The sequence below is a fragment of the Nothoprocta perdicaria genome, unplaced genomic scaffold (assembly GCF_003342845.1).
Source record: "Nothoprocta perdicaria isolate Ctin4 unplaced genomic scaffold, notPer1 scaffold_46, whole genome shotgun sequence".
Classification (NCBI taxonomy): Eukaryota; Metazoa; Chordata; class Aves; order Tinamiformes; family Tinamidae; genus Nothoprocta; species Nothoprocta perdicaria.
Genome location: NW_020455710.1, coordinates 302782 through 314887, shown reverse-complemented (window position 1 = coordinate 314887; position 12106 = coordinate 302782). Strand labels below are relative to the sequence as shown.

General features: G+C 47.2%; 1 protein-coding gene across 1 annotated transcript; it reads left to right on the top strand.

Moving 5' to 3' along the window:
• Nucleotides 1-2119: 2119 nt before the first annotated feature.
• LOC112953728 lies at nucleotides 2120-12082 on the top strand. Its single transcript, XM_026046831.1, has 8 exons — nucleotides 2120-2174; nucleotides 5726-9109; nucleotides 9198-9259; nucleotides 9920-9983; nucleotides 10677-10786; nucleotides 11378-11452; nucleotides 11839-11935; nucleotides 12068-12082. Exons 2-8 carry the CDS (start codon nucleotides 5849-5851, stop codon nucleotides 12080-12082), a joined length of 3684 nt encoding a protein of 1227 aa, XP_025902616.1. The 5' UTR covers nucleotides 2120-2174; nucleotides 5726-5848.
• Nucleotides 12083-12106: the final 24 nt, after the last annotated feature.

The window sequence follows — 12106 nt, the reverse complement described above, 5'->3', positions numbered from 1 at the left end:
AACAATGTAGATGGAGAAATAGGATAGAGTTCCTGAAGGTGTTAGAACACCCCTTTTGTGACTTGTGCAAGTCATCCCCTTAAAGTAGATTTAATAAATAAATAATATATATAATAAATAGATTTAAAAAACAAAAATCAAATTTCTTGTTTTCTTTAAAGTTTGCAAGCTGGCCTACCCACATAATCGCAGGCAAGGTGAAACAGAAGGCTAGTTTAAGGTATGTGCTGGAGTACAGCAGGTTCCTACTGGCAATGTTTATTTTAAACCTCTACAGCACAGYGATTCCCTGCAATAAGCTGCTTGGATTACTGTTGTGAGTAGGGGAATTAATAATCCTTCCTTAAGAGCTGTTGTGCCTCAGGAAAATACAGGAAAAGCCGAGAAAGGCCAAAGCAGGGGCAAGAGTGAAGTTCTGGGTTGTGCTTTCCCTTGTACCATATCCCAGCACGGTCTACAGCTGAGCAGGAGAGGGCAGAAAGCCTCATGACATCCACCGCTCCGGCGTATTTTCTGTGCTGCCAGGAAGCCACTAGCAAGTGAAATCAAAGATAGGACGAGGTGTTGAGGAGGGACGCGCTCTTTTTTAATGAATGTCTGCAGGCAGTTTGAGTGATGAAAAACAGTCTCTTTGCTTCTCCGGCTTTCAAGGCTGTCGCAGATCTAATTGTCTTCCCCCAGTCTTGCTGTTACTCATTACTCTCAGCTGACAGGCAGACTAATAATAGCCCTGCTGCTGATCAGAGGCTGCAGCTGCTGCCAAACTGCTCGAGTTTTGTGCCTACCCCTACTTTTCGCTTGAAGCACTTGTGTGGAGTCTCTGTTAGCAGCTTGCTGTCTCCGGGAGCTAATGCTTAATGCTCGAAAGCACTCGGGACTCATTGGCTCTCATTAATGTTATGGCCGGGCAGGCTTTGGCAGCGTTTCTGCGCTGCTCATGCAGTCCCTGGGGTCTGGCATCCTTTAGTGCCCTTCACTATGGGAGCTGTTAACGCCAGGGTTTGGAAAAAAATCCCATCTTAGAGCTGTGCTGGCAGCACCTTCCCTAAGCCTTGCAGTCCTGTTGCCCTCGGGGGAGAAAGTCTTTGATCTCACTTTAAACAAATGGCTGAATTTTCCACATCTCAACACACGTATTGGGTATCGAATCAGGGACGCTGTTAGAGCGGCCTGAGTTTCAGAGGTCAAAGGCTTCTTGTAACACGAGCTGTTTTATAGGCCTGCATATTCAGTGCCCAAAATCACTAGTCCTGCTGGAAAAGCCAGCCATGGAGCATCACTTTTTTTTTTTTCCTGAGTTAAATAATAGTAAAGGACACTTTGCTCAGATGCTTAGCAACTGAATTGTTGCTGAATTTGTTTAACAACTCCATTCAAATATTGTGAGGAAAAATACCTTTCATCAGCTTAAGTCATCAGGCCTGAGGCATGTTGGGGTGCGAAAGGATGGAGATTTTTACAGTTGAACAGCTCCGTTTCTGAGAAGATGGGTTTTTGCCTCTGTTAGGGCTGGAATAAATGCATTGCTGGCTTGCAGCCCCAAATCCTGCTTGTGTAACATGTCCCCATCTCCRCGGCTGTGTGGATTGGGACACCCCTGAGAGCAGGACGAGGCTCTGAAGTAGCACACCTGGAAAAAGAGACCAGTTTAATGGGAATTTCTGAGGCCTGATGTTAGAGATGTCCATGAGCAGCCTTGCTGAGGCCTGTCACTGGCCTTAGCCATCTCAAGCTGTCTCCCTGAGGTAAACCCTGTGGAGAACTCTGAKTCCTTTGCTGTCCCAAGTCCCTGGTCATGTAAAACCTGACGGCAGCACCAAGTCCTGCCTGCTTGGGGTTTTTCCACSCAGGAACTGGCCTCTTTCTCGGCCACATGGGTGCTGAGGTGCTTGAGGGAGACACCCAGACCAGGCAGAGCTCCCCTGTCGTGGAGGGAAGGCTTCCCTCTGCGGAAAGGCTGCCCTGAGAGGAAGGCAGCCATAACCCACCTGCAAGCAGTTCAATCCCACTCCAGCTGGACACAGCTCACCCAGAATGGGCTCCAGCTGGGGAGGAACCAGCTCATATTTAAGGCCGAGGCACCTCATGCCTGGGTGTGGGTTTTATGGGTCTTTTTAGGTGTGACTTTTGTTTATGTTCAGGCCTGATTTGGCTGAGGGAGAAGTGGACAAGAGGTGAGGTTATATCTGCCTTTTGGGAGGCCTGTTTTTTCCCCCCCCCCGTTTATTTGTATTTTTCCTCCCTAAGATACGTGATCTCTTGCTGAAACCCTCCAGTCACTGGTGTTGCTGCTGTTGTCTTGTGAGGGAGAAAAGCTCCTGTCAAAGGAGAGCTCTGCCCTAGAAAAGCCAGCAGGTTCTGTCATGGATGTGGCATCAACAAGATGGCCATGCTCTGGTGGGTCTGGGCTGCTGTTTTTTCACTTTTTGGGAGTTGGTTTTTTTCCCAAGCTGCACCTCAATGTACATCCATGGGTTCTTGGGAGAATTCTGTGATGCGGAAGCAGATGTGGGTGCAGGATCCGAGCGCTCTTCTGGAGCAGGCACCTCTAGGCTGTTGTGTGCTTCTCAGTGGAGCTGCAGCTGGGCTGCTGCCCCTCGTCCCCAAGGGAGGGAGGAGCTGAYGTGGCCACTGGCTGCTGCTCTTGTACCAAGTGTGAACTGGAAGGGGAACAGGGACTGCTCCTTGGAAGCTGCCAGGCACCTCAGTGAGAGGTGGAAAGAGTAGGATCGCAGCACAGGAAGGCACCCCAAATCTGGCTGTGCTCTCACTAATGTGGGACCCGAGAGCTGGGGACTGCAGCTCCACTTGGACCTTTCCAGTAAGGCCAGAGGTCCTGCTCCTGTCGTTGCTCCATCAGTTACTCCCTAGAGTTATGGCTGTGTTACAGGTCCAGCAAAATTAAAGTCAGTGCTGTTTTGCAGGGCCGCGTGTCCTCCCTTTGCTCTTTTTAGGCCCTAATTACAGACAGGGGAGGAAAAGGAGGAAGCAGGGTCTTAACATGTGCATGTCTTTCAGTTTAGATCCAAATAAARTCCATCCCTCCAGTTTGGTGCAGAACCTTCTGTGCAGTGTGTTCTGGTTGACCTCTGGGAAAGGGACACAGGACGTGGGCTCACTGTGCACCAGGGTCATCCAGCCTTATTGAATGGCCAACAATTGGTCAACAAAGAGCTCCTGAAATATTCAGGGGGGTGGTTTTCAAATGTGTGTAACTTAATTGTTTTGGTTTCATCTTGCAGTTGTGAATAATTGATTTGGCTTCCTTGTCTTACTGTTGGGGAAAAGACCCTTGGAGGACTTCCTAGCTCTCTTAAAGTGGTTGGAGGAACAAGGCGGAGGCTTTATCACTTGGGAACAGAGAGGACTGGAATCTGCCCTAAGTAGCCTGGGGTGCAGGCTCAAGGGAGGGTGTTTTCTGCTGCTCTGAGGCAGCATTAGGTTTGAAAGAATGAGATTGATATTATATATTAATGCATGAAAGCTAGAAAAGAGAACAGACCAGCACTGGCTCTGGTCACCCCAACTACCACCAAACAGGGCTGTTGTGCATCTGTGCAGTGTCATCTCTGGCTGGAGAATGGAAGCGAAGGTGGGGAAGCACAAGCAAGATCACAGTTCCAGAGATGGCTTGATTCTCATTGCAGCTATCAAGCTTTAAGGGTCTCTACATGAGGGCAAGCTGCATCGCTGCTCGCACCCTTAGTGTGAAGTGAATCTGTTGTCTTTGATAGTCATGTATGCAAACCTATGTGGTGAATCGGGGGCTGAGTAGGGCACATAACCCAAGTCTAGATATGTGCTCCATGGTCCAGTTTGCACATGGGTCTGTAGGTAAAATGCGGAAATGTCGTGTGTTTGCTGGTGGTTGCTTTCCTTTCCTCTCAGAAGATAGGAACAAACTGCCAGTGTTTTGCTAGGAGCACTTTAGAAGCCAAAGAAATTTAGTGTTGAGTCTGCAGAGTTTGGGTTTGAGCTGCTGAGACAGATTGGCTTGATTTGGAGAGAAACCCAGGAAGGGGAAAACCATTCCKAAATTCAGAAAAACCTAGGAATGGGAAAGCAATCAATGGATGTGGCAGTGATGTTGCATGGACATAATCACTTTCTATCCCCTTGTTGCTGGGAATACCTTTGTACTGCCTGCAAAAGCTTTGTTGGAAGGGGAGCYGAGAAGAGGAAAGCAAATAGGATGTTGTCTTTGTGTTGGCTACCGGCCTGAGCCATGAGGGCAGAGTGAGGGCAGAACAGTGCCTGTTTTGCTGCCKTCTGTGCTGTGCTGGGAGCTGCTTTCCTCCTGTGAGCAGAGAAGTGGGTGGCGTGAGGGGGATGAGGGAGCTGTGCCCCAACCTACCTGATTTGGGCTGCCTGAAATCAAGCTCCAAGGTTGCAGAATAGAGAGGCCTCTGGGTTAGTCCTTTGCACCGTGTCAAGCTCCTCTTTGGGTGGTATTCCTGGTGCCCTGACTGACAGCAGCTGTAACAGCCGTTTTTGGTACTGGAATGGACGTCTCCTTTTTGGGCTCCAGCAATGTACCCAGTTGTCCCCGAGCCCGGTCTCTGCCTGGGTGACACGTCTCCTGTCCTCTTACCCAAACCGCTGCCAAGTGGCTGGTGCCCTTGCTGGTTGAAAAGTTCAGAGGTKCCAGGAGAAGGCCTGAATTATTGATGCCAGTTTTGTTCCGTGCACTAAGCCTGGCCCAGCCAGAATCGATGTCAGACTCTGCAGCTGGGCAGGGTGGCTGGGACAGACCGTGACTGCTTGGAAACCAGGCCCRGGGGAGCAGACACGTTACCTGTACATGAATGTGAGCTGGGGTGTGTGGTGCTGAGCATCCTGCTGGGATCGAGATGGACAGCGTAGGACGTCGAGAGATTTACTCGAAGCRGCTCGAGCAATTCTTGCAGGTGAATGAAAGCATAAGGTGCTGAGAYGAAATTCTGGACTTTGTCCTTGAAATGAGGTAGGAGAAACCGCTCAGTTTCTCRGAGACCAGTGTTTATTGGGAGATGAGATGAACAACTGCTGCTGCTGTTAATGATAACGATTCTTCTTTCTGTCTGCAAATTCATGCTGCGTTTCCTAATAGCATTGAGGTGGGTCTCTCTCRTGTAAGCAATTCTCTTTTCCTCTAAGATGGCAGAATAAAATCAAACTGTTCTTTTTGCTGTGGTGATTTAGAAGGAGTAGTTACAAAGAGTTAGAAAAACAGATGAGCATGGTCTTTCACCTGCTGTAGTGTTCTAGGGAGGCAGATGGTCCAGGGCAATTAGAAAGTATGTTTATGTGAGCCATGTTTATGTGAGCCATGATGCATTTTGCCATTACCATTTCCGCGTATAACTCTTGCTATTTGGGTTAAACTGTAATTTCAGGACAGATCAAATCTTGAAGATGAGCTATTTAATGATGCCCTTTCCTTGCATCACAGAACTTGAAGTTCTCTTTCTGGGATAAATTGTTATTATTGAACAATAATTAACATATTTATATAAACTTAGCCCTTATTGTTAAGGGAGAAGTGCCAGAAGAAAAAGGGAAAGAATAGAAAATGATGACAGAAAAGGGAGGTGTATTTTGGGGTCTGTTTTGCTTTGCATTCTAGTACTGCATTGTGAATTCAACTTGAACAATTTGAGACRGATGCTTTTTCTAAACATTTTTGCTCTCTTTTCAGTTCAGTCTACTCAGTGATATAGCATCCACTCAGTGTTMTGTATTTCAGGCTTCAAGCTAGTGTTGCCCATGTAGGTCCGGTTGTGATTCTGGGTACCTTCCAAATGGAGTTAATGAAACTTTCCATAGCTGAACCAAGATTAGTGCTCACATTCTTCTGAATGCTGGAGAAATGGCTGCTTCCCGAGCCAAGACTCGTCACAAAAAGTTTGGAAGAGAGAAAGTGCTGAACTGTGAGGAAAAGGCAAACTCTCTTGGGGACTCAAAGGCCCCTTTGGGGAGACCATGGGAAGAAAAGAGTAAAGGCCAGTTGATGGGCAAAGAGACATTGCCTGAACAAGAGGGAACTCTTGACCAGGACACTTTAAAAAGCCGGAGCCTGGTGAGGCCRAAGGGAGGCCAAGAAAGAGGCCACAAGAAGTTTCTGCGGGACGAGAGAGCCTCCAAGAGCAGTGATCAAAGAGAATCTGGTTTTAGGAGAAAACGTGGAGAGCAATTAGGGTACAAAGTGAAGAAAAGAGGAAAGGCCTCCAGACGACGGGATCTGACATCAGGACAAGAAAGCGACAGCAGTGCTGGAAAGGAGGGAAGGGCCACTGTAGAGAGCAAGGAAGAGAATTTTAAAAGGAAACATGGGAGGCATCCTGTGGGTGAAGAAGTCCCCGAGTCAGCRTCTGTAAAGTCCTTGTCCATGCAAAGTGTGGAAGGCCCTTTCCAGACACGTGCCTTGCCCCAGGAGGCACGTGAGGCCAGGCCTGGGGAAAGACGTGGCAGAAACAGTGGCTCCAAGGAAGCTTCTGCACGGAAGTCAAGGCCTCGGTTCCAAGGTAGTGCAGCCCTAAGCAAAGGTGAGAGACGTGGAGGAAAGGGAAGTGGAGAACATACCAGGATTCATGCCACTGAAAGGGCAGGAGACAAGATCTTGGAAAGTGCAGAAGAAAAGATCCTGGAAACTTCATCTGAGTCCAGCCATGAAGCCCATTGGACCAATAAAAGCAGTGAAAGAAAGACTGGAACTGACAGCACTGGAAGCAGTGAAGAGGAGAGAAGATCTTTGGAGGAAGATGGCCACCATGAGAAAGAAGCCATGCTAGAAGGGCTTCCTGTAGTCCAAGGAAAAGGTTGTGAGAAGCTGCTCCATGAGAGCAGTGAAGCAGCTAGTGAAACCGAAAGGGTGCAGGTGGCCGGGGATGGAAGGGAGGAATGTGAGGATGAAGGATTGGCMGGGTTAAAGGTAGAGGAGAAACTGAAGAAGCAAGATGACACACCAACACAAAGAAAACCTATTCTAGCTGAGAGCGGTGAGGAAGATGATGATACAGTTGTTGCAGGGTTCCAATTCAAAAGAGCTAACAACAGAGAAAAAGACAATAATGAAGAAGTCAAGGAAAATACATTAGAGAAGGACAATGGTCAAGACATGTTGAAAGATGAACATGATCCTTCTAACAGCAGTGGGGAGAACAGCACTGAAGTGAGCACTGACAAAAGAAAAGGAGCAAGAAGTAACCTGCTGTCTAGGGGTGTGAAAGCAAAACGCACTGACCTTACCAAAGTCCTTCAGGGAAGTGAAGAAGAGGAGAAGGTGGGTGATGAAGGCAGCACACTGGAAGATAGCCCTTTCCTGTGTGAGCAACAAGTGGTGTGGAAAGAGCAACCCAGGAGCTCYGATGCTCCAGAACAAAGTAAAGTGGAGGGACACATATGGACAGACAGGTCCTCTTTCGGTTGTAGCAAGCAGAGGTTAGCAGTGATGATGGTTACAAACAAATGCTTGTCTTCATCCCAAGTTCTTTTCAATATGAAGAGCAAAACTAAAGCTGCTGAGATGAACTCATTAACAACATGTAAAACAAATTCTGTCCAGATGGCTTTGGAAACCAACCCTCACCCAAAACGAGAAGAAAGCATCTGTTCAAAACCTGCCATGCTAGAAACTGTCAATATATATAAGGAGCCTGAAATAGCTCAGAGTTTGTCACAGAAAAGATCAAATCTTTCAAGTATTTCAAACTGCACCTCTGTTACAAAAAAAGCATCTGATAATCAGCTTCCTTGCAAGAGGAAGAAAGTTAAAGTTGTTGGGAAGGTTAAACTGGGTTTAGGCCAGAATCTAGAGACAGAAAAAGAGGAAGCAGAGGACAAAGTGATTGCAGATGCACCTTCTGAAAAAGACAATGTGCAGGGTGGGAAAGGATCCAAGCATTCCCACACCCTTTCTACTTTCAAAAGAGTCACCAGCTGGCTCAGTCAAAAACCTGCCAAGAAAAGAAGCCTGAAAGCTCGGCTTATGAGYGTGGCCCGTGCGATTGGTGTCTCGAGATGGCTTCTGAAGAAATTTGGGAAAAGGAAGAAGAGCAGCAAGCCATGTGGATCCAGAAGGAGACTGGAAATCAGGATTGTAAGCTCTTCTGGKTTGGGTGGTAGGCCTGGCAAAAGCTGCCCTGGTGCAGTGGGACAGCTGGGGGTGAAGGAGCTGATTGACCAAGAATCTTCTTGGCCATTAGTAGAAGGGAAAGGTGGTGCTGAGATGACAGAGGACCTGAGACATCTGGATTTCCATTCTAAAGGTTCCCCTCTTCATGCAACCACCTCCTTCCCATACTTCCTTAGCTTGGATGATGAGGAGGAAGGGAACGATGCTGCTGATGCCAGGTTTGCTGTAGTGTTCCCTAGAGTGCACAGCATTGTTCAGACAGAGCCTTCCTTATCTGGGTGCTCTGGGAGTGGTTATTCCTTGGAGAAAGGGAGAGCTCGATTGGGCAAAAAATCTGTGGCACCTGTGCAACAGGATTGCAGGTTCAATTGTGACATTCCCGGATCTTTGATGGATAAAASCCTCCAGAGAAACAGCCAGCAATATTCTTGCAGTGGTGAAATATTTGCATCAATGGCAGGCAGTGCAAGAGAGGTGGAATCCACTGCAAGGCAGTACAGAGTGATGAGACTAATGAGCTCCTCGCCTCGGCAGATCAGGACTCCTGAGGGAGCTCCCACATCCCGGTTCTTCACTGCTGGCCGAGACTTGTGGTCTCACCGCAAAGACACTAAACTCTCCCTTTCTCCAGAAGCATCTGGAAATTACTGCTGTGCTCTGGGCTTCCTTCCACAGCCAGAGGAGGATTTGAAGTATGTGACAGATTATTCCCGTGAAGTAGATATCAAAGAAAACCCCAGAGTCCTTCAGATCGCACAGTCAAAAGCCACATCTTGTGTTCACTGGTCTCAGCAGCAGGCTCGGGGCTATGATCCTGCAGCGTGGCTGACCTCTGAATTGCTGCTCCCACGGCTCACTATTGAGAACCTGAGCAAATGGACCATTTACAGAGACCCACATTGGTCAAACAGTCATGGGATGAAGGACTTCAAGGATCAGTGGGAAGCAGAAGATATTACTGAGGATGTATTGGACATGGATTTCGTGCGGAAACAGGTACAGGTGATGTCTTCRGGAGTCATTTGAGCAGAGTGGTTGGGGAGGAAGCAGAGCTGACTTTCAGCACTGTGTCTCTGTATTTCAGGTGTGCATGAGTGAAGAGAGCAGCGTGGAAACTGAGGAAGTTGAAGATCTAACTGGCCTGGAGTACGTACAGGCAGCAGTGTCCTGCAGCTGACTGGAAGTCACRGGGCCTTTATTATCCTTTAAAGTTCCTATTGGCTCAACAGCAGAAAGAACATTGTAGATTCTTGGCTGCCACTTGAGGAAAAATAGAATAAATTTGGTGTGTACCCTAGTCAAGGGGCTACTGCTCCTGAGAGAGGCTCAGTCACACTATTTGAGTCATGGGCCTGCAGTGCAGCGGGGACTCCCGACTACATTGTGTGCGCTGTGTCCCTATGATCTGCTGCACAGAGTGCACCGCAGTCTTGAGTGTCACACAGCAGGTGTGTGCAGACATACCTGGGGAGCTCTAGGTCTCCTGCTAAATTATTCCACTTTCTGGATAGTAAAAATGAGGTCTGGAGGTTGATGTGACCTCTGTGACTCAGGTAGCCTTAACATGCTGCTTGGAGGGACAACTTTAGAGGAGATGGGAGTGTGRCATAGGGACAGGCTGGGTATTCTGAGCTTTGGCTGCTTTATTCTTTCTCATGTGGTTAACCTGGAYAGGTTGGGAACACTTAAAGCCAATAAATAGTCTCATCTTCTGGCCTCTTAACCTTTCTCCCCTTACAAGAATTTCTTAAGGTTGAAACCTGTAAGTGAAGCCTGTAGCTGATGAGTCCTCTCCTTTGTTTCTAGGGAGGTCTGTGAGCATTCGGTTCTGCTGTGTCTGAAGAAGAGGTTCCACTGCAATTTCATTTATGTACGGGCAGCGAGATTTATTTTCTAAAGTGCATTTCTTCTGGACAAGAAGTTTCAAGAGAAAATGATAATTCACCAAGTTGCACAAGAGACCACTCATTTCTAGGAACAGTGATAAGAGGGTCATGCACTGTTTGCGTTCAAAAAAGGGGTAGCATGAAATATTGGTGGTGAAATTCAAAAACATCAGAGTTTCTCTTAAATTTTGGTGTTCGTTGCCAATTCTTAGGTGCAGTTGTGCTCATTTTCTGGCTCAGCTGCTTCTAAGGGAGGGAACAGCCYTGTCCTAGCAAAACACTAAAATTTGCGGATCTCAAGGTGAAACTTTGGAGTTCCAGCAAACATCTCAGTGTTGCAGACTGGTGCTAAGAGGATGGACTGTTCTCTTCAGCACTTACAGGCTCAGGCCTGATGTGCCGTGTGGAGCCTGGAGAACAGGAAGTGACCAAGAAAAAATACCCTCTTCTCACATAATGATGCAATGTTGGGGGGAAAAAAAAGTTCCCCTAGACCACTAGAAAACCTCGCYGTGCCCTGAATGAGCTGGCAGTTTAGTCAGAGTATATAATATTCCTTTAAAGTTGATTTAAATAATTGTCAGTATACATATTTCCAGTCAGTAGTGTTCCTCATTTGGGATGTTCTAATAAGCCCCCAGGCATRAAAAAACCTTTTTCTCCTGTTTTTGCGCTAGACGTACATTGGACCGATACTGGTTTCTGTGAATCCTTTTAAAGACCTCAATATCTTCTCTGAAGACGTGGCTATCCAGTATCAACAAGGGAGTCTCTCCAAAAATTCCCCGTATGTTTCTCTTTCTCAAGTAATTCCCTACACCCCTTTCCCTTTGGGCTGTGGAAACTGTTGTGGTTGTTTCTGGCGCTCTGATAGAGCAGGAAAAATGCCCCTGGAAGTGAGCATTCCAAAGTGGTAGTTGCCTGAACCTSTGATACTTGGAGCAACTCTCTTGAACTCAACTTCCTTCATGACGGTGGGGACTCCTAGGTGTGATGCTGGTTTCCAGCAKTTTGTATTTTCCCTTGCAATAACTGGCACACTGCTGGTGCTGCTGGAGCTGGCAGCACAGGCAGGTTCCTTAGTGCAGATAAGGCTGCTGGGGCCACCTGTATGGGACACCATGGGCCAGAGCTTGGCTCGAGTTGGGTTGAAGAGACCATGTGAGGCCCTGGGCCTCGTAGTGCCTTTTAGGAGTGATACTGATTTAAAGTCAACAAGACCAAAGCTCTGATTTCCCCAACCCCTTGTGTTTCAGATCRTGATCTATCCTGTCTCTTATGTAGGTGGCTTGATGAGTACCCTTTCAGTGCCACATTTGTGTGGCAGAAATGTGTGAATTGATTTAGTTAACTGGATTTTTCCCTTCTGTGCAACTAGACATGTCTTTGCTATAGCAGAAAYGGCCTACACGTTATCCCAGTCATCATCACAAGAACAATGTGTCATCATCAGGTAAGAACGAGGGTACTCTATTTATTTTTATTTTATTTATTAAAACTTTCAACTTTGATTCACTGACTATGAGCTTATCACTCAACAACCCGTGCACACACTGARAGTAGAAAACAAAATGTGACAGATTTTTTTTTTCTTTCACTTTGCACAAAGATAGTTTGAATTTAGTTTCTCCTGAGCTTGCAAGAGTGGGAGAAAAGGACTTTGACCTTCCRAAGTGGATTATTTGGGTTCCTCTTGCCATGTTGCCTCAATATTTCAAACAATACGTGACAAATCTTCATCTACTCAAACCAGTACAACTTCACTGATCAGGATCTCTGCTGTGGTTGTATCAGGTAAATCTGTTTTGACTCCTGCTTCCTTAACTCTTTTTCCTCCAGTGGGCACAGTGGATCAGGTAAAACGGAGGCTGCCAAAGCAATTGTGCTGTATCTGGCCATGCTGTACCAGAGAGCAGACAGCTGCAGGAWCACGCAGGTAAGAGGCCACTGAGTTTATGCTTTAAGGATTTGGCAAGAAATGGAAGCCTAAGTTAGTGTAAGAGGCTCTGGTATTTGTGATGTGTCTCCATTCCTGTTTCTCTGGGTTTTGGATGGGTTGTGGTTGCAGGTGAAGCTGCTGTGAAGCCAGAGGCACAGCTGATGTGCC